Consider the following 22,160-nt stretch of genomic DNA (forward strand, 5'->3'; position numbering starts at 1 on the left):
TTCTATGCTGAATTCCTACATGATCCTGCTTTTGTTTTGTTTTGTTTTTTGCTTATTTCAGGTATATTAGTATTTAATTTTTGTGATTTGTACTTTCATATATGAAAACAACTGTTAATATTTTTGTTTCTTAACCACTATTAAGTACTTTTGACCTGTTCTACTTACTAGAACTTGTCTTGCTAAAGTAGCTAGTGCCATATTGAGTTTTCTTAATCTATGTAGTAATGACATCAGATACAGCTTCAGATGCAAGATCTGAATTCAGCACGATTCAATATTCACTAAGCACGTCCTCTTTGTAAGTCACTGGCTGTAGAGCCCAAAATTGCATTTTAGGGCATGATTTTAAATGTCTGCCATTATATATAGGTTTATCTAATTTTTTAGGTAACAGTAAATACAACTTTCACTTTGTGTTTTTATTCCCCAAAGTAAAAAACACATCAGCTACACTGTTACTTATTTATAGTACTCCATGTGCTCAAAATTGAATGCCTTGAAAATATTTAGAAGTGCAAGATAATCTTGGAATTTATAGCATCTTTATGTGAAAAATTAAATACATTCTAGTAACATTTTCTTTCTCATGGGTACAGAAATGTGAGGCAAAGGGAACAGTGCGATATGATGGGAACTCTAGGCTTTTTAGGGCAAAGGGACATGGTGAAGTGGTGGTGAGGTAGGTGAGAGAGCTAAAAGAAGGGAGCTGGAAAGTAAGCTGGATTCAAGTTGTAAATGGTCTTAAATTTTATAGGAACCTTAGGGGTTTTGCTATAAACAAATGGAAAGAGTAAATCATATTTTGAACAAGAAGATAATATCAAATATGTGAATCAGGAAGCAAACTGTAGCAATGCAGAGGTAAGTTAAGGAGAAAAAATTGGTTACAGGTTATTTCAATTGTCTAGATGAGAGGGGATAAAGACATGAACTAAGATGATGGGTGGTGGGGGGTGGTGTTGAGAAAGAGCACAGGTTGGAGAAGACAATGTAGAAGAAGACAAGGAAAGAAGATTATGTATAAGATGACTCTGGGCTTCCAGCTTAGATGATTCTTAGGTGACAGAGAAATCATTAAGAAAAATACTAAGAAATCAGGAGAAAGTATACAGAGTAGGGATGAAAAATGATTAGTCTAAAGTGTTAATGGGATTTGTGGAGATGAGTCAACTGTTGGAATTTTGGGTCTGCAATGACTTAGAAGTCATTTGTAGAAAGGTGAGAATTGAAACCTTGGAAGTAGATACATCTGTCTTAGGAGTAATTTTTAGTGAGAGAAGAAAGGCAAAGTTGAAGCCTCTGTATATCATAATCTAACAAAAGAACCTGTGTTAAAAAATATCAGAGGGAGGCAGGAAAGAGATGTTCCAGCAGACAAAAAAGGACAGCTTCAAGACACTTTAGTAACATTATTTGTCTAGAAAGATAAACAGGACAAGGACTGAGAAAATGCTATGGAGACTCCTGTGTTCACCAGCCTTGATTTCTATTCCTGCAGTACCAAAGCTGCTCTCTCAAAGGACAACACTGACCTCCCAGTTGTCAAATCATCTGGGTGCGGTGGCTCACGCCTATAATCCCAGCACTTTGGGAGGCCGAGGCAGGCGGATAACGAGGTCAGGAGTTCAACACCAGCCTGACCAATATGACCAAACTCCATCTCTACTAAAAAATACAAAAATTAGCTGTGCATGGTGGCACGGGAGGTGGAGGTTGCAGTAAGCCAAGATTGCACCACTGCACTCCCGCCTGGGCAACAGAGCAAAACTCCGTCTCAAAAAAAAAAAAAAAAAAAAAGAAAGAAAAGTTTGCTTAAATTTACCTTGAGCAGGGAAAAAAGGTGAGAAAAATCCAACACTTCTTACAGTTTTAAGGCAGTATGAAGATAGTCTAATGTTTTGGGCTATAGAGAAGGAATCAACATGAGGAAAAGACTGAAGGTATTGTGTATTAGATGGGAGCAAATCTCAACCACAAAATATAGAGGGTGCATGAGAGCAACTTATAAAAGGTCTTTGAATGTTAGCTTCTTGAAATGGCTAATTTTTAAAAATAGACATTAAAGTACCTAGAAAAGGTGAAGATGTCAACTAGCTTAAGGTATTTTCTTAATAACATTTTGAAGGTATAAACCATCTGAAATAATCTGAATATGTTCCAAGAAAAAAGTGAATTAAAAAAAAAAATCCTATAAAATAGAAAAATGAGAAAGACTTTAACAACTAGTCTTGGAGGGAAAAATTCAGAGGATAATATAGATTAGCAGCGGAATGTCACAAGATGCCAATAACAATCTTAGAATGTCCACTTTGGTAAATAGAATCATTTCAAAGTGGTGAACCTCTTGGATTTATGTCTTAAACATAGTAAATGATGGTTATTAAAGTCCTTTAGTTATTAACTTTATGAATTATATCATATTCATTCCCTGACAGACAACAATAAATTCCTCAGGTTAAAGCAGGATAGGCAATTTAATAAAGCCTTCTCTGCCCCAAAGGCTCTCTTCTATGGCTCCAATGGAAACCACTAGGCTCTAGTCTGACCCTGGTATCTGACAGTTGAGAAAACTGTACTGAAGCCCTGGGAGACTTAACAGGTTTGCCCAGTATCACAGTGGGCTAGAAAAGAAACAAGGCCTTCTGATTAGTGCAGTGGTGCGATCTCGGCTCACTGCAACCTCCACCCCTGGGTTCAAGCATTATCCTGCTTCAGCCTCATGAGTAGTTGGGATTACAGGCATGTGCCGCCACACCTGGCTAATTTTCATATTTTAAGCAGAGATGGGGTTTCACCCTGTTGGCCAGGCTGGTCTTGAACTCCTGACTTCAGGTCATCTGCCTGCCTTGGCCTCCCAAAGTGTTGGGATTACAGGCGTGAGCCATGACTCTCAGCCCCTAGCATTCTTTCTGTAAGAACTCATTTCTCCAAAAGGAGGCAGCAGCAGATAAGATTCCATCCCTGGCCTCCTATGGGAGAGGTGAGCATAAAACTACTGAATCATCACAGCGAACACCTGAAGGAAATTTTTTTTCAACACAACCTGGGGAATTCATTTTTATGAACTGATCTAATATTCATTCAGGTTTAAGTGATTTTATGTTAGCTCAAAATTTCCCTTTAATTTCATAAAGTAGGTTACTCTTAAGAGGAAGCAAATATTAGCAACTTTATTCCTTAATTTTTTGAGTGTTAACAAGTCCATACATGTTTAAAATCAAAACATGTTCAGACTTGAAGGCTGAAAATACATCACAAGTGTTACAACAAAAAGTCATATATGAAAACTGAAAAGCAAAAGTTGCTTCGCAATTAGATTGATTTAAATTTTTGTTATAGTAAAAAACATAAATCTTTCAAAAGTGTATTTCATTTTAAAAAATAATGCTTCCATTATATTTATGAAGGAATATCAGAAAAAATTCTTACATATGGAGCACAGTGATAATATTTTAAAGCCAGTATTTTCTTTCAAGTTTATAAAAAAAGTTTTAAATTATAAATTCTAATAACTCAATATATCCTCAAAGATGCAAGATGGATCCATTAAGTGTCCCCCAGTGATATCAGTGGTTATTCTAATTTTATTAGTAAGATACTGCTGCTAAACATAAAAACAGTAAGATGGAGGTAACTAAATGGAAAGTAAATATAACCAATGATACTAATCCTAGCAAAATTATCTCTGCTACAATATTCTACACACTATATTTCTTAACTCTGGATTTAGTTTTTCCTCTTATCTCAATATTATTCTTTCAGAATTGGCCAACAGTTAACTAAAATTTTAAAGGGAGTAGTTAATACAAATATATGTAGTGGTTTTAGGCAAAATATTAAGTATTATGACTATTTTGCTTTGAATCAGAATAGCAATGACTTCTTCATTAGACTATGAATTACTGTAAAGCTAAAAGCGTAGAGAAATAGTTAAGCAAATGTCTGTAGAATTAAACTCATAAAATTGCTTATAATTGAAAACTATGGTCAGTTGCAGTGGCTCACGCCTGTAATTCTAGCACTCTGGGAGGTCGAGGCTGGTGGATCACTTGAGGTCAGGAGTTCGAAACCAGCCTGGCCAACACAGTAAAACCCTGTCTCTACTAAAAATACAAAAATATTAGCCAGGCATGGCAGCAGGCACCTGTAATCCCAGCTACTTGGGAGGCTGCGGCAGGAGAATCACTTGAACCCGGAGGTGGAGGTTGCAGTTAGCAGAGATTGAGCCACTGCTCTCCAGCCTAGGCGACAGAGAGAGACTCAAAAGAAAAAAGGAAAGAAAACCATTACTGTATCTTAAAATAGGATATACATATTTCACCTGTGTTGGAAGATTGAGATACACTTATGCAAGAAAATAGGCTAGTTGATCAGAAGTCTTTTTAGGTCTGCTTTCTCATGGAAAATGAACATAAATATAATCCTCTGTGCTTAAGTTAAATTATCAGTTTATTCCTTTTTATGGAGACAGTGCTCTGGAAGTAAGTTCACTGTCTTTCAAGGCATGTTGTCTACTGAATACTTTGGCAGCCATGTTGAGAAGTATCTAAGAGAACTACTAACAACAAAAGCACAAAATACATCTGTAATGCACAGAACATTCTCAGAGTATCTTTTGAATATGGCAGTCAACCTGGTCTCTAGGTCTTACCAGTAGAACTGCAAAATCCCTCCCTAAATGGTTAAGTGAAATAAGCTTGTGAAATAATTGTTTTTTAAAAAGCATAATTTGATAAACACTTTTACCAGACTAAGAAAATGTTACCTAATTCTTCTCTATAAAGATCCATATGCAGAAATAAAATAGCCGTGATTGAGAGCTTAACCAAGAGTGAAGTTAATTCGAAAAATTCTACCAAGTTTGAAAAGAGTGAATTTGAAAGCAAGGTTTAAAATTCAGTATTATTTCAGCTTTTAATTTACCAAAAGCAATTTTTAAAACTATCTTTGAACTCAACTGAGGTGTTTAAAAATCAGTTTTATTTGCAATTCCAAATCAAGTTTTTCTCTGTACTTAGAAACACACTACTGGCTAACTTATAATTAGGCAAACCTTCCATAAATGGGATAATTTCTTCTCATTTCTCCACATGAAATTTAACAAACAGAATGCTCTTCAAAAGTTACAAAAACTGGCATCTTAGGTCTGCCTCTAACTGGGAGAGATGCTTGAGTGTGGAATGATAGTGAACTGCGAGCTTGATCTGAGCCAGGAGTCCAGATCCTATGTTTCTCCATCTCACAAAACTTTTCCCCACTTCTGATTTCCTCATTTCCCTCTCCTGCAAGGAAAAAGAAATTGAAAAAACAAGAGACAATGGAGTTCAGCAATGTGATGGGAAGAAATGCAAAGAAGAGGCCAGGCATGGTGGCTCACGCCTGTAATCCCAGCACTTTGGGAGGCCAAGCCAGGCAGATCACCTTAGGTCAGGAATTCAAGACCAGCCTGGCTAACATGGTAAAATCCCATCTCTACTAAAAATACAAAAATTAGCTGGGTGTGGTGGCATGCACCTGTAGTCCCAGCTACTTGACAGGCTGAGGCAGGAGAATGCTTGAACCCAGGAGGCAGAGGTTGCAGTGAGCCTAGCATGCGCCACTGCACTCCAGCCTGGGCGACAGAGCGAGACACTGTCTTTAAAAAAAAAGGCAACGGAAAGAAGAGCCGAATCCACACAGCTGAAGGAAGACAGAGTTACAAAGACAGCTCTGGCATATCAGGGCCTAATCTCTGGATCCATATACATTGCATAATATTTCAATCCACTTTTTCAAAAGGAAGAAAGAATCTAGCAGAGAACAGTCCAAAAACCTTGGGTTTCTTATCAAGGCTTTCTTCCAACCATTTCAACAGGTATGTGAAACTGGTGCTAGGTTCCTAAAAAGTCTTTATTTCTAATCTTTCCTTAATTTATAGGATGGTTTCAGGATGTCATCCATACCTCACAGATACTGGTAAGAGTCCTGAGTGCTGATGCAGAAATTTTTTTATTGGTGGAGAAATGTAACAGCATTCTGGTTTATGTAGGCACCGTGGCAACCCTGGATAAATATAATGACAACTCTATGATACCCACTTGCAAATGCTATACAATAATGGTATTTGAGAAGAGTCACTCTAATGTATTTCTGTTTGAAGGTCCATTTGCTGGAAAATACTTATTTTCTCTTCTATATTTTCCACACATGGCAAAATGCCTTGAACTCGGCAAGATTTGTTGAAATGATTGTTTCAACAACATAGAAAACTAGTACCTCTTGTATGTTCCTCATGGACACATGACTTTACAGATGCCTCTGCTTCTGACCTCCAAATTAGGCTGGCAGATGACTGGCTTTTACTAGATCTATCTAGAATCCCAAGGACATGGCGACCAATTGTTTCTTCAACAGCTGCTGTTGTCTTTACAACTTCTAAAAGGATCTTCAAAAGTCTGTTATTAGCTTTCTGGAGTGCATACCTGTATAGATAAAGAAGCATTGATTAAAATGTTTAATATTTTTGAAGCAAACACTTTGCTTATGTCCACTAAAAAGTACACTGCAAAATATTTGATTTGAAAAATAACAGATGATCCTCTTTGTTAAAATAATACCCAATAGCATCTACAATAAAGTGCGTCTTGTTTTTTATTTGTGACTATATTATAAAATGATTTGTTTTGTCTGAAAAATTTTGGCCAATCAGCTTAATCATGCCATTTTTCAAAATGTACAATGTCTAATTGACTTGAAAAAAATAACTAAAGTCTTAAGCTAGTAACTAGGTTAAGAGAAAATTTTGGGAGACAAAATTTAAGTTTTAAAAAGTATGGCAGTGCCAAAGCATATGCAAGTTATTGAGCTTGCTGCTCATGGTTATACATATGTATTTTGTACATTTAATCTTTCTATATGTTAAACATAAAAACATATTTTAAAACATAATTTCAAAATCACACCAGAAAAAATTATGTGGCAGTATTTGTACAAGTTAATGGTAATGAGCTGAATATTTAAATTACAAAAAGTAATACTTAGGCAGAGATCTGTTTTTAAAAAGGTCTGTAATGAAATATCACTATCTGTCAACACCAGAGGGAGTATCACAGGCTGTTTTTATTACATCTGCTCCAGAGACAGAAATTTCTCAAGTTACACTCACCACTCATTTCAGTCAGTAGAAGAACCCTGTTTTCAACTAAATAGAATGAATTTGGTGTCTCTCTTTTTAAAAAGTAATCCTTATTTTAAAAAATCTGGAAAATACTGCAAACCACCCACCAAAAACCTCAGCAATAACTATGACAATTTTAATACCTATATTTCTAGACTTTTCCTCCTGCCTCTTATAAATATATACATATTTTAAAAACAAAAATGAGATCATCCTGAACAAAGTGTTTTTGTACACTCTCTTTTTTGCTTAACATGAACATTCTACCATGTGAAGCAAGGTATTTCCATAAGTGGTGATTCAGAAGGTTGCCTGATTAATTTTCTTAAAAACTAAACAACTCTCTTGTCCTAGCAACTCAGTTCAACAAAGGCACACTTTATACATGCAGACTAAATAAAAGATTTTCACGGTAAAGGTCTTCTGCCTTAAGATAGTTTTATCTTTTAGCTTCACATTGTAGGCGATTGCCAACAATCAGGCTAAAGGATACCTGTTTTCACAGGCACATGACATATCTATTTTAAGACAAGATAATAAATGGAGAAGTTTTCCATTAGTATTTGTCAAGTGAAAGAGACAGTTCTATTTTTGCACCTAGATCAAGTTCTCTGCTTATATAATCAAGAATACTAAAAATAAAACTAAAATAATTTAGTAGGAAGCCAAGGGTTTTATTTCCTTAACTTGTTCTGAGGTTTTGTTTAAGCGCCGAACCCCAGGACTAGAATAATGTGAAAATATTTCTACTTAAATGATTAATATGATGGTTAAAAAAAAATACTCATTTTATTGGCACTTACTGTAAAAATTCCTAAAAATTAAATACTGCATAGTTTTCAAAATTTACCAATTAGAGATAAAAAATATAAAATAAACAAAGTGTTTATTTTATATTGCCATGGTAACTCTAATTTTCATACACTGTCTTTCTTGTTTGAGTTCCATACTGACTGCGTTCCATACTGATGATCCAATGGGGAAGCCAAAATCTTAGGGGCCAAATTCCTCCATGCAAGCTGAGGAAGGAGGTTAGGAGGACACAAGAGGGTTGACAGTCACAGAAATTGGAAAAGGAGGAAATTAAGTTAGTAAATATTAGTTTTAATTTAAAATTAAAGAAATTATTTTCATTTGAACAAAGTTTAAAATATTGTGCTTAAAGTCTTTAATACTAATGTAGGATAACTATTCTTACCTAATATTTTACATTTTTATATTAACCTCTACAAAATCAAAGTAAGGAAAAGTTTTGCTAACATCAGGTGATTAATTTATCCCTCTATAGGACTGGGATATGGATTAAAAGTTGTCATCTGTTACGTAGCAAATGCATGAAAGAAGTTTAGAATATTTACACTAACGGTAATTTTTTTCTCAGAATAAACAAGGCAGGGGATGGCTTACACTGAATACATGTCCATACAGTGAAAGAATACAGTTCACAAGTAGAACTGTGTTTTTAGGATACAAAATGGCATATAAGTATAAAATTAATCAAGAAAGTTTCAATATCCAAATACCTTAATATTAACAGTTAAGTATGTGATTAATATCCAATCAAAATTTATATAGAAATGATTTTTTTAAAATTGTATCTATTTAATGATAAAAAACTGAAAATCCTTTACATACTACACATATATGGACATGTTTCATACACATATAGTATGATGATATTTAAGACAAAGTATCAATGTACAAGATAAAAATAAGGACAAAGTCTATTACATTGAAACAACCATTTTAATCTACTTTGCACTGAAAAAGTACACATTTTGTATACCTTTCATTAGACAAAATCTCAGGAGGCACATGTTCAGGTTTTCTGTCCAATTCCTTTTCTTTAAATGTCTGTTCTTCAGCTTCTCCTTGGTTTTCATTTCCATTCTGTTTAAATTTGAGTAAAGGAAGAGAGGAGAAGACAGAAAGAAAACCTGTCATCTTGGAAATAGCATGTCATTCTTCTATATGGGTATGAGATAAAATAGAAATCTCTGTGCACAAAATTGATACTGTTTGGTATAATATTTAACTATATTTGAGACTAGTGTCATCAAAAGAGCATAAAACATTCTCGTACATAAATAAAAAAGTTTAATGGGTTCAAATTATGCATGCTATAGTGCAACAATAAAGTTTGTTAGGTTCTCTTGTTAACAGCAATGTCAGATTCAAATTACCTTAAATGAAATATAAGGCATTTTGACTCCACCTACCTTACATGTATGCAGTCACAAATATGTTAAGCTCAGTACCTATAAAAGAGTACACCTCATACCAACAACAAAGATAAACAAATCCTACTGAATTGTTGATCCACTGCTCCTAGGTGGGCCAAAGTCCATACTACCTGTGTTTGCGTACTGCTGTTGCGCAGCTCACAACACAGCTTCTCTCTTCCAGCTAAAGACAGCTGCTTTAGTGCTTCCAGCTCCTCTAAAAGCACCCTCTCTCTCTCTGAAACCAGGTTTTCATTATCTATGGAGGATCTCTAAATAAGAAAAAAGGTCATGAGAGAATATTGTTTGCGACAGAGAAAAAGGGTAGAAATATTAAGCAGATTTCTTTTAACCCCTGGGACCAACAGGTCCTGGTTCTACTTATGATTCGTATTCCATCATAAGGGGTTAAAAGTATATACAAAGATCAATGCAAAATTTAAAATATTTTTAAAAAGCCAATTAAGCCTAAATATTCAGGAATTTGTGCAGTTCACTTAGTTTTCGTCAATTTTGCATTGAAAATTAAGAAGTCTGAATTCACAAAATGCAATGAAGAAAAGCAAAGTTAATTTTCCAAATTATGTTTTATGCTCAGCTCCCAATTTTCCTATTATTTTATATTTGAAAGAATACATGTTAATAGTTATCTCTAGTTATTTCTTATCTCCTTTTTAGCTTCAGTTTTCAAAATTAAATTCAATAAATCCATTGTCATAAGAACTTCTACATAAATATTTCTTGCTTTTCTGCAATGATTTTGTGAGTATATTTTATATAGCAGTTGACAAGAATCCAGCTCCCAAATACCAAGAAGTATTTAAATTTAGTCAAGAAAGGGATAAGAATGTTAAATAAATTTGCATTTCTCAAATCAAGAAGAGATGTTTCCCTGGAAAGAGTTCCAGAAGCATACTACTTCCGATTTCCATTCATGATTAAAAAGATGGATTAAAGACAGATAAAGGTAAAACTTTGAGATGCTAATTGGTGGACTCACAAAACTATATGAATATAGTAAAACTGAACGATAGTAACTGCATAATGGAGCACCTCAGCACAATGTTATTTCCAAAATGTCAAACTGCGTTTGCTATATATGGTTAATAGATTTAAAAAAAAAAAACCCCAACAACCGTGTAGCCACTTTTCCAGTGCTTGAAAAAGGAGTTAAATAAAATGACAGAAAGACAATGCCCACTCCAAGGTTGACAGAGGTGTCCCTAACAAGATCTAAAGCTGCTGTGTTAGTATAGAGTGTGTTCCTGATGCTAAATATATGTAGTTTATTCAGATTTTGGCAAAAAAAAATTATGGCTACATAAAAAATACTGTTGTTTTTACTGGGGATCTGGTTGAAGTTGGTGTTTGGAAAAAAAAAATTGGGGAGAGAATAGGGACTACAAGACCCTTACCTGGGCTAATTGTTTATTAAGTCTCTTAATCTCTTCTTGTAGCTGTTCCTGGTCTTCTCGCTGTCTCTCCATTTGTCGCATATGTGCCTGCCTTAACAATTCTGTTGCCTGTTGATGTTCTTGGTATTGTCGTACAAGTTCCTGCCTCATATCTTCCAATTGTTCTTCATTCAACATTAGTTGTCTAGAAGCATCCATGCTTGACACCGAAATCTCATCATGAATCTTCAAGAGTAAAGAAAAAAAAAAAATTCAGCCATAACACATTTTGTAAAAATCTGTCAGCATTAATATTTTAAACAAATACGAAAGCAATTCTATTACTTATGCCATAAAGCGTGTGATTTTATTATTAAACAAAAACATACTTTTAAAAATGGTGTTTTTCTTCATTACAATTCCAAAACAACATAAAGCTACTTTATTATCATTATATATATTATTTTCCAAAAGCAAAACAATTATTTATCAATTAGTTTAGACTTAATCTAATTCTAATAGAAAACAAAAAGAACTAAGATACTTAAGATTCCTTCTACCCTTAATGAAGCTATAATGCCATTATTCCTCTTGACATTTTATGACGGGTAAATAATATCAATGGAATATTTATATTTTAAAATTAAATGTATGAAACATGAGAAACTATCCATTTAATTTACACAGTGGTTATCACAGTACTACAGAGAACTACTGATAAAAAATAATTTTCAATACATTTTATTTGAAAATAAAAGCTTTACATTCCAGAGTCTCACGCTCATAAGAAGTCAATTCCTTAATACATTCTATGAGTACATCATTTCCTGGAGAGATGTTACTTAAATCATTTTGCTTTGAACAGTTGATGGTAAATTAAAGAGGTCTTCAAGAACACCTAACAAGTTTCGCATTCCACAAAGAGATGGTAATTTTATTTTATTTATTTATTTTTGAGACGGAGTCTTGGTGTCACCCAGGCTGCAGTGCAGTGGCACCATCTTGGCTACTACAATCTACACCTCCCCAGTTCAAGTGATTTCTCTGCCTCAGCCTCCCAAATAGCAGGGATTACAGGCATGCACTGCCATGCCCAGCTAATTTTTTGCATTTTTAGTAGAAATGGGGTTTTACCATGTTGGCTAGGCTGGTCTCAAACTCCTGACCTCAAGTGATCCACCTGCCTCAGCCTCCCAAAGTGCTCGGATTACAGGCATGAGCCACCACACTTGGCCTGGAGTTGGCAATTTACTTGAATATTAGTCTGAACAAAACATAACCTATCCTGAATATTAATTAAAAAATTTAATTCAGATGTTAAAAGAAGTAGGATTTATTACTTTCTGTTTAACAGTTGAGGTATAGACACAGAACAGATCTTCTATTAATAAATAAGTAAAGAAACCAATAGTTAGGATATAGATAATAAAATCTTTTAGTCATCCTAAATAGGTAGCTATTTCCTTGTAATGTTGTTATATTTAATTAAGCAAATCTTTTATTCACAGATATTACCAAATTGTAGTATAATTAATCTCGAATTGGTTGAAAGAGAATTAATGTGCATACAACTTACAATGGGATTTTACCAGGTACAACGTCTTTAAGATAAACAAGAATATTATGAACCAGACTTGTTTTATTTGATACTAATATTAAGTCACTTATCCATATATCTTACAATTAATAAAACACATTAACAGTGTGAATCGGCCGGGCACGGTGGCTCATGCCTGTAATCCCAGCACTCTGGGAGGCCGAGGAGGGTGGATCACAAGGTCAAGAGATTGAGACCATCCTGGCCAACATGGTAAATCCTGTCTCTACTAAAAATACAAAAATTAGCTGGATGTGGTGGCACGCGCCTGTAGTCCCAATTACTCAGGAGGCTGAGGCAGAAGAATCCCTTGAACCTGGGAGGCGGAGGTTGCAGTGAGCCGAGATGGTGCTACTGCACTCCACCCTGGCGACAGAGTGAGACTCCGCCTCAAAAACAAAACAACAATGTGAGTCATAAGACTGAGTTTGGTATTTTCCTCCTCCAAATATTATGCAGCATGATTGCTAATATTTTCATAGTGAAGGAATTCACAATTTTTAAATAAGTTTTTTATGTTCAAGGAGGCATACTTACAGACTGTCTGACTATAAATGTCTTATCTTTGGAGAACATTTCTTCTGAAATAGTCAGTACACAGTCCTTTGATTCTCGTATATCATCGGGATCATTATTTGATAATAAAATTTCCTTTCCATGTTCTCCTAACTCTTTACTAAGTGGTTTAAATTCTTCTTTAAATTTCACATCCACTGTCTCAAAAGTCTGAAAACCAGTTTGATCCTGTGATAATTTCATTTCATTAAAATAATGCTGTTTTTCTTGGTGACACACAGCATGTGCTTGCTTTGATGATGTAGTATTTTCTTTTCCCCCAGATATTCTAGACAGTTCAGTTTGTTGAGCAAATGCTATACTCATTGACACAATAACCTAAAGAAATAAAAGCAAACAATAAAGGATTTAGAAATATCAGCAGGAATTTAAAAAGCAAGTTACTACTCAAAATTGTATGAACAGAAAAAAGCATGGCCTCACGGTTCTAAACAAAAAGAAATCCTATAATAAAGTAATACCGAGATAGATTCTCTATTTTACAATAAATCTAATGTCAAAGTATTTATTTTACTACCTGCCATTTTAAATAAAAAGTAAAATGTTTTCTTACTATAACAGCCATAAATTTTCAGTAAAAATTAGAAAATAAAAGCCCTTATATTTCTCTCTTCCAAGAAAAATCACTGTAAACATTTTAGTAAATACTTTCCCAAATCTTCTTATTCTTCTTTACAGAGATAGATATGAATAGATACAGATATCATTTTCCTATAAAAATGTGATCATATTCTAATACTGTAACCAGTTTTTATAGCTTAACTATAGTAAATATATCTTCAAGTTAAGAAATAGAAATACATTTCTATATAATTTCTGATGGGTTCAAAGTTTCGTATTACATACATGTAGTATAAGTTTATTAAATCAATTCTCTATGTTGGACATTTAGAGTGATTCCACTCCTTTACTATTTTTAAACACCAATGTGATGAAATATTTGTAATTATATAATTGTGCATATATTTTATTTCCTCAAAACAAATTCCCAGAAGCGGAACACTTAGTTTGTATGACTAGTAAATATGAGTAGACATTTCATTATAATCCAACTTGACTTTTCACTACCACTATGATCCTGAATCCCTGCTTATTCTAGCCTCCCATCCCACCCCATGACAGGTACTTAGGAATTCTGACTAGCAGTTTTGGCTCTGACAAGTCCCTACACCTTTGAGAACCAACTGTATCAATAACTTTATGTCCTTTTTCCACAGATAATTTGTAATGAAGGAAGGCTGGTTGTAATAAACCCAGAATAAAGTATGCCTGGGATTGGAAATATTTGTACTTACAGACCTGCAGCCTTCTTTGTTTTCCTTGCTGGTCCAGGAAATATAACTGAACTTTTGTTTTAATTTCCTGTCTTGAATCTTATTCACCTATGTGGGGTCCTGATTCCCACCTGGTTCCTGTGCTAGCCTCCTTTGGAGTAATTTGACTCAAAAACACAAAGCAAATAAATCATTAAAGCTAGGGTTCAAAATCCTATAGTCTTGCCTAAGCTAACTTTCCAAAAGGTAATATTATACTATTCCACATCTAAATGAGTCTGTCTAGAAGTATAATGCACAACTGACTTAAGAGGAATAATTATAATACCAGTAGCCAATGCAGAGAAAATGCAAGTGCTGCAACATTAGAAATGACATCACATATTTAATAAATGTTAGGGCAGAAATTTGAATCAAAATGTGTCTATACAGAGCTCAAGCACCTTAAACACTACATATCATCCTGCTTCTTCCCAGATAATCCTGCTACTATATCTCACCTACCAAATGGGACCTCTGGGTGGTGCCTATGCTAGCTCAGAAAGAACCAGGGTTTGGTAACAACAATGTCATCTGGAACACATACCATTACAGCAAAATGTCAAAAGACAAAGATAATTAAAAATAATTAACTAGATCATACAACTTAACAAAACATATCTTTAGCCTTCTGTAACTAGTGATCAAAACCTTATGACTGCGTTTTGTTTTAATTTCCTGTCTTGAACCTGATTTGCCTCTGTCTCTTCATACTGAATATATTGAAAATGTAACATGGAAAAAAAAGATTAAAAATATGAAAGAGAACAGAGATATGAAGGATAGAGAATGGTCAATCAACATCTAATTAGAGTTCCAGGTAGATATAATAGAGAACAATGGAAATGGACTATTTCACGAGACAATGGCTGAGAATATTTACAGAAGACACCACTGCCAAGATTCAAGATGATCAATGAATTATAATAAAAACAAATACCTCATGTCTACAAAAACATCTGTAGCTGGGTGTGGTAAGCTACTCCAGGGACTAAGGTGAGAGGATTGCGTGAGCTCAGGAGTGCAAGGCTATAGTGAGCTATGATCACACCACTGCACTCCAGCCTTGCTGACAGAATCCATCTCTTAAAAAAAAGAAAAAGGAAAAAAGAGAACACCAAAATCAAAAAGATCTTAAATGTTTCCAAAGAAAAAAAGATGTATTAACCACATGGGAACAAGAAAGTAACAAGGACCTTGTCGGCAGAAACAAGAAATCAGAAAACACTGGAAGTTACTTTCAAAGTTCTGGCATAAAAATAACTGTTAACCAGGTTCAAATAGTCAACAAAACAAACTTTTATGGATAAAAACAAAATAAAGAAATAAAATAAAGACAACTAAAAAACATAGCTTACTCCTAACAGATAATCAGTAAAAAAAAAAAACTTCTAAAACATTTTCTTCAAAAAGAAGTAAGATTCTAAAACGATGGCCTAAGATGCAAAAAGGATTAGAGCATAAACAATCTTCTTAAAAAAATATGTGGGTGGCCGGGCGCGGTGGCTCAAACCTGTAATCCCAGCACTTTGGGAGGCCAAGACAGGCGGATCATGAGGTCAGGAGATCAACACCATCCTGGCTAACATGGTGAAACCCCGTCTCTACTAAAAAAAAAAAAAAAATACAAAAAACTAGCTGGGCGAGGTGGCGGGCGCCTGTAGTCCCAGCTACTCAGGAGGCTGAGGCAGGAGAATGGCGTAAACCCGGGAGGCCGAGCTTGCAGTGAGCTGAGATCTGGCCATTGCACTCCAGCCTGGGCGACAGAGCGAGACTCTGTCTCCAAAAAAAAAAAAAAAAAAAAAAAAAATGTGGATAAATTGAAATACTGATGCTACAAGGCAATAATTGCATCTGAATTATGGAATAAGAAAACACAAAGACTGTGCTTCCAGGCAACATAAAATAAGCCCACTACGGCCTGCTTCTCCCACTGATTACCTAAAAACTCTCAGCAAAATACAAAACAGCTGAAGAATTCTGAAGAGTAAACAGTGGCTAGGAGACTGCAGAGGGAAGTCAACACTTAGGTGATTTGTATGGGAAAGATGAAACAGGAGTTTTAGTCTGAACCTAACTAGGTGGACTGCCTATTTTAAAAAAAAAATTCACATTCTTCAAAGAATTATAATGACATCCAGAGCACATAAAACATAAAATATAAAACATTTAATGTACAATTCAAAATTAGGCAACATAAAATTCGTTGTATGTTGAACTCATTGTCAGCACACCTGCTCTAAAATAAATGCTAAGGGAAGGTTTTCAGGCTAAAGAAAAATGGCACCAGAGGGAAATCTGAAATTTAAATAACAGCAGAACACATACTCTTCTCAAGTACACATGGAGCATTCACCCAGAAAAGTCCACATTTTAGGCATCAAATTTAAAAGAACTGAAATTATATGAGGCATTTTGCCAGACCACAAAGAAACTTAAAAATTAATCAATCAACCATGGGAAGCTATCTGAAAATCACAAAAATGTGAAAATCAGTGCATTTCTAAATAACCCATGAATCAAAGAGGAAGACACAGGGGAAATAATATATTTGGATTGAATGAAAATTTGCAGAATGCAGCTTTAAACATTGCTTATAAGGAAACATTGCTATACTTACAAGCTATAATGTTTAAAGGTATAACGCTATGCTTTCGAGTATAGCATTAAATGCACACATTAGAAAAGAAGAAATTCCCTTTAGAAAAGCAGAAGAGCAAATTAAATCCAAAGCAAGCAGAAAAAGGGTATCAAAAAGATATGGGTAGCATTTGAAAATAAAAACAAAACCAATAAAAACAACAAGGAAACAAAAAGCTGAATCCTTAATATACTAATACAATCAATAAACCTCTAACCAATCTGACAAAAAGGTGAGAAATAGGGATAACACTACAGATTCCACAGACATTAAATAATAAAAGAATACTACAGGCGGGGCATGGTGGCTAACACCCATGATCCCAGTACTTTGGGAGGCCGAGGTAGGTGGATCACTTGAGGTCAGGAGTTAGAGCCAACATGGTGTAACCTCGTCTCTACTGAAGAAAAAAAAACAACCCACAAAAATTAGCTGGGTGTGGTGGTGCATGCCTGTAATCCCAGCTACTTGAGAGGCTGAGGCAGGAGAATCACTTGAATCCAGAGGCAGAGGTTGTAGTGAGCCGAAATTGTGCTACTGCACCCCAGCCTGGGCGACAAGAGCGAAACTCCATCTCAAAAAAAAAAAAAAAAGAATACTACAATACAACTTTACCTACCTATATAAATTCAACAGCTTAAAGGAAATGGACCAATTCTTTGAGTGATACAAACTACCAACACTCATTCAAAAATAAATAGATAACTAACATAAAACTAAATCTATTAGATAAACTGGATTCATGGCTTAAACACATATTTCAACAAAGAAAACTCCAGGCCCAGTAGCATTCACCAGCATATCTAAAATATATTTAAGGATGAAATAATACCAATTCTATGTAAATTACTCCAGAAAATAAAAGAGGCAATATATTTCAACATTGTATGGAGGCCAGCATTATTCTGATATGAAAACCAAGACATTACAAGAAAACCAAACTTGAAATAATATTTCTCATGAACACAGACATAAGTATCTTTGCCACAATATTAGCAAACAGAATCTAGTAATGTATAAAGGGAGGGGGTTGTCTCCCAGAGGGCATGAGAAAACTTCTAGGGATGACTGAAATGTTTTATACCTTGATTGTGGTATTAGTTTCCCAACTTTTTTTTTTTTTTTTTTTTTTTTTTTACTTTTTTTTTTTTTTGAGACGGAGTCTGGCTCTGTCGCCCAGGCTGGAGTGCAGTGGCCGGATCTCAGCTCACTGCAAGCTCCGCCTCCCGGGTTTACACCATTCTCCTGCCTCAGCCTCCCGAGTAGCTGGGACTACAGGCACCCGCCACTTCACCTGGCTAGTTTTTTGTATTTTTTTAGTAGAGACGGGGTTTCACCGGGTTAGCCAGGATGGTGTTGATCTCCTGACCTCGTGATCCGCCTGTCTCGGCCTCCCAAAGTGCTGGGATTACAGGCTTGAGCCACCGCGCCCGGCCAGTTTCCCAACTTTTAACACTTGCTAAAACTCACCAAATTTTGCAGTTATAATTGGTGAATTTCATATTATGTAAATTATACCTCAGCAGAGATGATTACAAACAAAGAACAACAAAAAACACAAAGGAAGCTGTTGAAATTTTGAAAAATTGGTATCATAAAGATCACTTTCTTTTGTATATGCATTCAGATTAGAAAGAAATGACAGATAAAAGAATTCTGGTTTGGGGCCGGGTGCAGTGGCTCACACCTGTAATCCAAGCACTTTGGGAGGCCAAGGCAGGTGGATCTTGAGGTCAGGAGTTCAAGACCAGTCTGGCCAACATAGTGAAACCCCATCTCTACTGAAAATACAAAACTTAGCCAGGTGTGGTGGTGTGTGCCTATAATCCCAGCTACTTGGGAGGCTGAGGAAAGAGAATCACATAAACCTGGGAGGGAGAGGTTGCAGTGAGCAGAGATCACGCCATTGCACTACAGCCTGGGTGACAGTGTGAGACTCTGTCTCAAAAAAAAAAAAAAAAACAGGATTCTGGTTTGGAAACTTAAAAAAAACAGACTTAACTACCCTGTTACTCTTTCCTTTCCCTTCGCTATACTGTCTAAAAAATCCAACCAACCTGATTGGTCTCATTTTAAATTCATAACCACTACCTTTAAAATGGGCCCTTGGTAGAATCAGGCAATTTAACTCAACTTCCCTAGTTTACTCCATTTCTGATTCCTTCCCCTAGACAGAACTTTTCCCTTCTCTTAAACTTCCAACATCTTCTCTTTCTTTGTCTCTCTCAGGTGTTGACCTTGCTTCTTGTTTTAGTGAGAAAATGTAAGCAATTACTAGAAGAGAACTTTCATAGGCTCTGAATACTACATCTCAAAAGATATCCGAATAACAAACCAAATATTCTTTGCCTTCCTTCCTGTTATTATAAACTGCCATGCTCCTATCTAATGGCAACCATCCAGGGTATGATCTTCTAATCAAGAACACTACTCCAGCAACTGCTCCTCTGTATCCTAAATTAGCTATTTCCCTCCCTCTCTCTTCAATCATTTCCATGAGCACAAAAGTAGATGTAATACCTATTATCTTAAATAAAAACAAAACAGCAACAAGAAAAACTCACCACTTGACCCCCTACATCACTCTTTACCACTCTATTTCTCTGCTCCCCTTTTAAGTAAAACTCCTCAATATAGTTCATCTCCTCATTCTTCTCCTTCATTCTCTCTCAAACCCAGTCTAATCAGTTTGTCTACACCATGCCATCAAATGTGTTCTCGTGAAAGTCACCAATGATTTCATCTTGTAAAATCAAATGATTAATTTGCAGTAATAATCTTTCTTGACCTATTAGGAACATCTGATACAGTTTAATACATTCTCTGCTTGATAATAGTTTTACTTGGTTTCTGCCATGCCCATTCTTTTGTTCTTCCCATATCTAACTTACTGCTCCTTCTCCATCTCCTTTGTTTTTCCTTATTTATCTGGTCTCTAAACATTGACATGCTTCAGGTCCGTTCCCAGATATCTTCTCTATCTACACTTATTCCCTATATTAGTTTTTCAATTTTTTTCACTGCAATCCATGGCAAACATACACACACATAAAACAACATAAAACAACAAAACCACATGTTATATTATGACCCAAAGCATACACAGGTACATATGTGTCTATATAATTAAAACTTTCCATTAACATTAAAATCCTACTCCCAACCCCCTAAATGGATTTCATGCCTTAAAAATGAGTTACAACTCACAGTTTAAAAAACATTGCACTAGGCCTGGCGCGGTGGCTCAAGCCTGTAATCCCAGCACTTTGGGAGGCCGAGACGGGCGGATCATGAGGTCAGGAGATCAAGACCATCCTGGCTAACACGGTGAAACCCCGTCTCTACTAAAAAATACAAAAAAAACTAGCCGGGCGAGGTGGCGGGCGCCTGTAGTCCCAGCTACTCGGGAGGCTGAGGCAGGAGAATGGCGTAAACCCGGGAGGCAGAGCTTGCAGTGAGCTGAGATCCGGCCACGGCACTCCAGCCTGGGCGGCATAGCGAGACTTCGTCTCAAAAAAAAAAAAAAAACCTTGCACTATATGCTAACTCCCAAATTTATATTTCTTATCTTATTTCCTAAAATCTAGATTTATATATCCCAAACACTGCTTTACTCAACATTTCCTTGGCTGTTCCTCAACATTTATATTTGGACATTTAGTAAATATTTTTGCATTTAATGAGTCAAAAGCTGAATTCTGAGTCTCCTCATTCCTCTTCAAAACTACTCCTTTGCAGTCTTTTCCATCCTACTAAAGAACTCTAAGCAAATACCAACTCCATTCTTCAAGTTGCTCAGGTCAAATAACCTAGAGTAATATATTCCCCTTAAGTGTGAACGCTTGCCCTCTTTCCCTGTATTTCTTCTTCCCGTATGCAGGAAAAGGAAAATTCTCCTCCTGTACATCTGCAGAAAAGACAAATCTGTGCCAAGATTTCACAGTATTTCACCATGAATGTGGGAGTTGCAGGATTAAACTGAATTGTCCTCCAACTCAGCAGAGGTAGCAGCTGGGCAAGCAACCTTCACAAACTCTAGTCAAGTCTCCTGACCACATCTTAAAGACACCTGTTAGAGTAATTTTTGACCTTTCTTTTTGTCTTGTCTCTCTTGACTTTCCCTTTCATATTTCTTTAAAAGGTCCTCAACCTGATATCTTCCTGATTCACTCCCTCACTTCCTTTAGGATTTTCCTCTAATGTCACTTCATAAAGTCAGGCCTTCCATGACAACCCTATATAAAATAACACCATCTCACTCCCCATGGATTTTCCTAGTCCCTTTTTTTTTTTTTTCTTTATAGTACTTACCATCGTTTGTATGTTGTCTATCTGTACCAACTAGAATGTAAGGTCTATGGAAGTAAAGATTTCATCCTCTTTTATTCTCTGTCATACCTCAGCACCCAGAACACTGCCTAACAGTGAAATGTAAATGAATGTCTAATTTCAGTAGTATGTGCTCAAATCACAGGAGGACTCTAGTGTGATATATACTGGGAATCACTACTCTTACTGGGCTTCTTCTATATAGCCTTGTGCTTTTAGAAAAATGATTCTCAGCCAGGCATGGTGGCTCACGCCTGCCATTCCAGCACTTTGGTAGGCCAAGACGAGTAGACTGCTTGAGATCAGGAGTTCAAGACCAGCTTGGCTAACATGGCAAAACCCTATCTCCACAAAAAAAATACAAAAAAATTAGTTGGGGTGGTGGTGCACACCTGTAGTACCAGCTACTTGGGAGGCTTAGGTGGGAGGATGGCTTGAGCCCAGGAGTTGGAGATTGCAGTGAGCAGAGATTGCGCCACTGCACTCCAGCCTGGGCGACAGAGCCAGACCCTGTCTCAAAAAAAAAAAAAAAAAGAAAAGAAAAAAGAAAAATGGTCTTCAACCTTCTTCTACCATATCTGAGGGGTACAGAGTACAGAATAATCCCATCGGTACTGGTGACTAATGTCGACAATCTGTATTATTCTAGGACCAAGCTGGGCCATCAAATGTAGTCTCTTGGATCACAGTATCTTGGCTGCATTTAGAAGAGTCTTCACTGACCGGTACTTTAGTGCTTTGCTATCAGCTTGAGTGAGTAATGCTTTATAAAACATCTTCATATTACCACCATTATCACAGTAATAAGACTACTTTTAAGATAGTATTTATGAGTCTTTACTATGTATCAACTCATTTGCTAACTGCTCTGTAGGCATTAGCTCATTGAATCCTTATAAAAATTACTACTATATCAGTTTCCTCTTTCA

The 22,160-nt window shown here is 35.8% G+C and overlaps 1 protein-coding gene across 16 annotated transcripts in view; it reads right to left on the reverse strand.

Annotated features, from left to right (window-relative positions):
• The window catches only part of AKAP9 (A-kinase anchoring protein 9), a 172,792-nt gene that overhangs the window by 60,480 nt on the left and 90,152 nt on the right, over nucleotides 1–22,160 (reverse strand). For 14 of the 16 annotated variants that reach the window (XM_015134121.3, XM_028846079.2, XM_077997065.1 and 11 more), the window contains 5 exons: nucleotides 12,910–13,266; nucleotides 10,797–11,021; nucleotides 9,513–9,653; nucleotides 8,946–9,049; nucleotides 6,259–6,464 (listed from right to left, as the gene is read on the reverse strand). In XM_015134121.3, coding sequence (XP_014989607.3) covers nucleotides 6,259–6,464; nucleotides 8,946–9,049; nucleotides 9,513–9,653; nucleotides 10,797–11,021; nucleotides 12,910–13,266 — 1,033 coding nt within the window. The remainder of the gene's footprint in view (nucleotides 1–6,258; nucleotides 6,465–8,945; nucleotides 9,050–9,512; nucleotides 9,654–10,796; nucleotides 11,022–12,909; nucleotides 13,267–22,160) is intronic. The other 2 variants (XM_028846081.2, XM_077997069.1) reach the window with 1 other exon arrangement.

The sequence above is a fragment of the Macaca mulatta genome, chromosome 3 (assembly GCF_049350105.2).
Source record: "Macaca mulatta isolate MMU2019108-1 chromosome 3, T2T-MMU8v2.0, whole genome shotgun sequence".
Classification (NCBI taxonomy): domain Eukaryota; kingdom Metazoa; phylum Chordata; class Mammalia; order Primates; family Cercopithecidae; genus Macaca; species Macaca mulatta.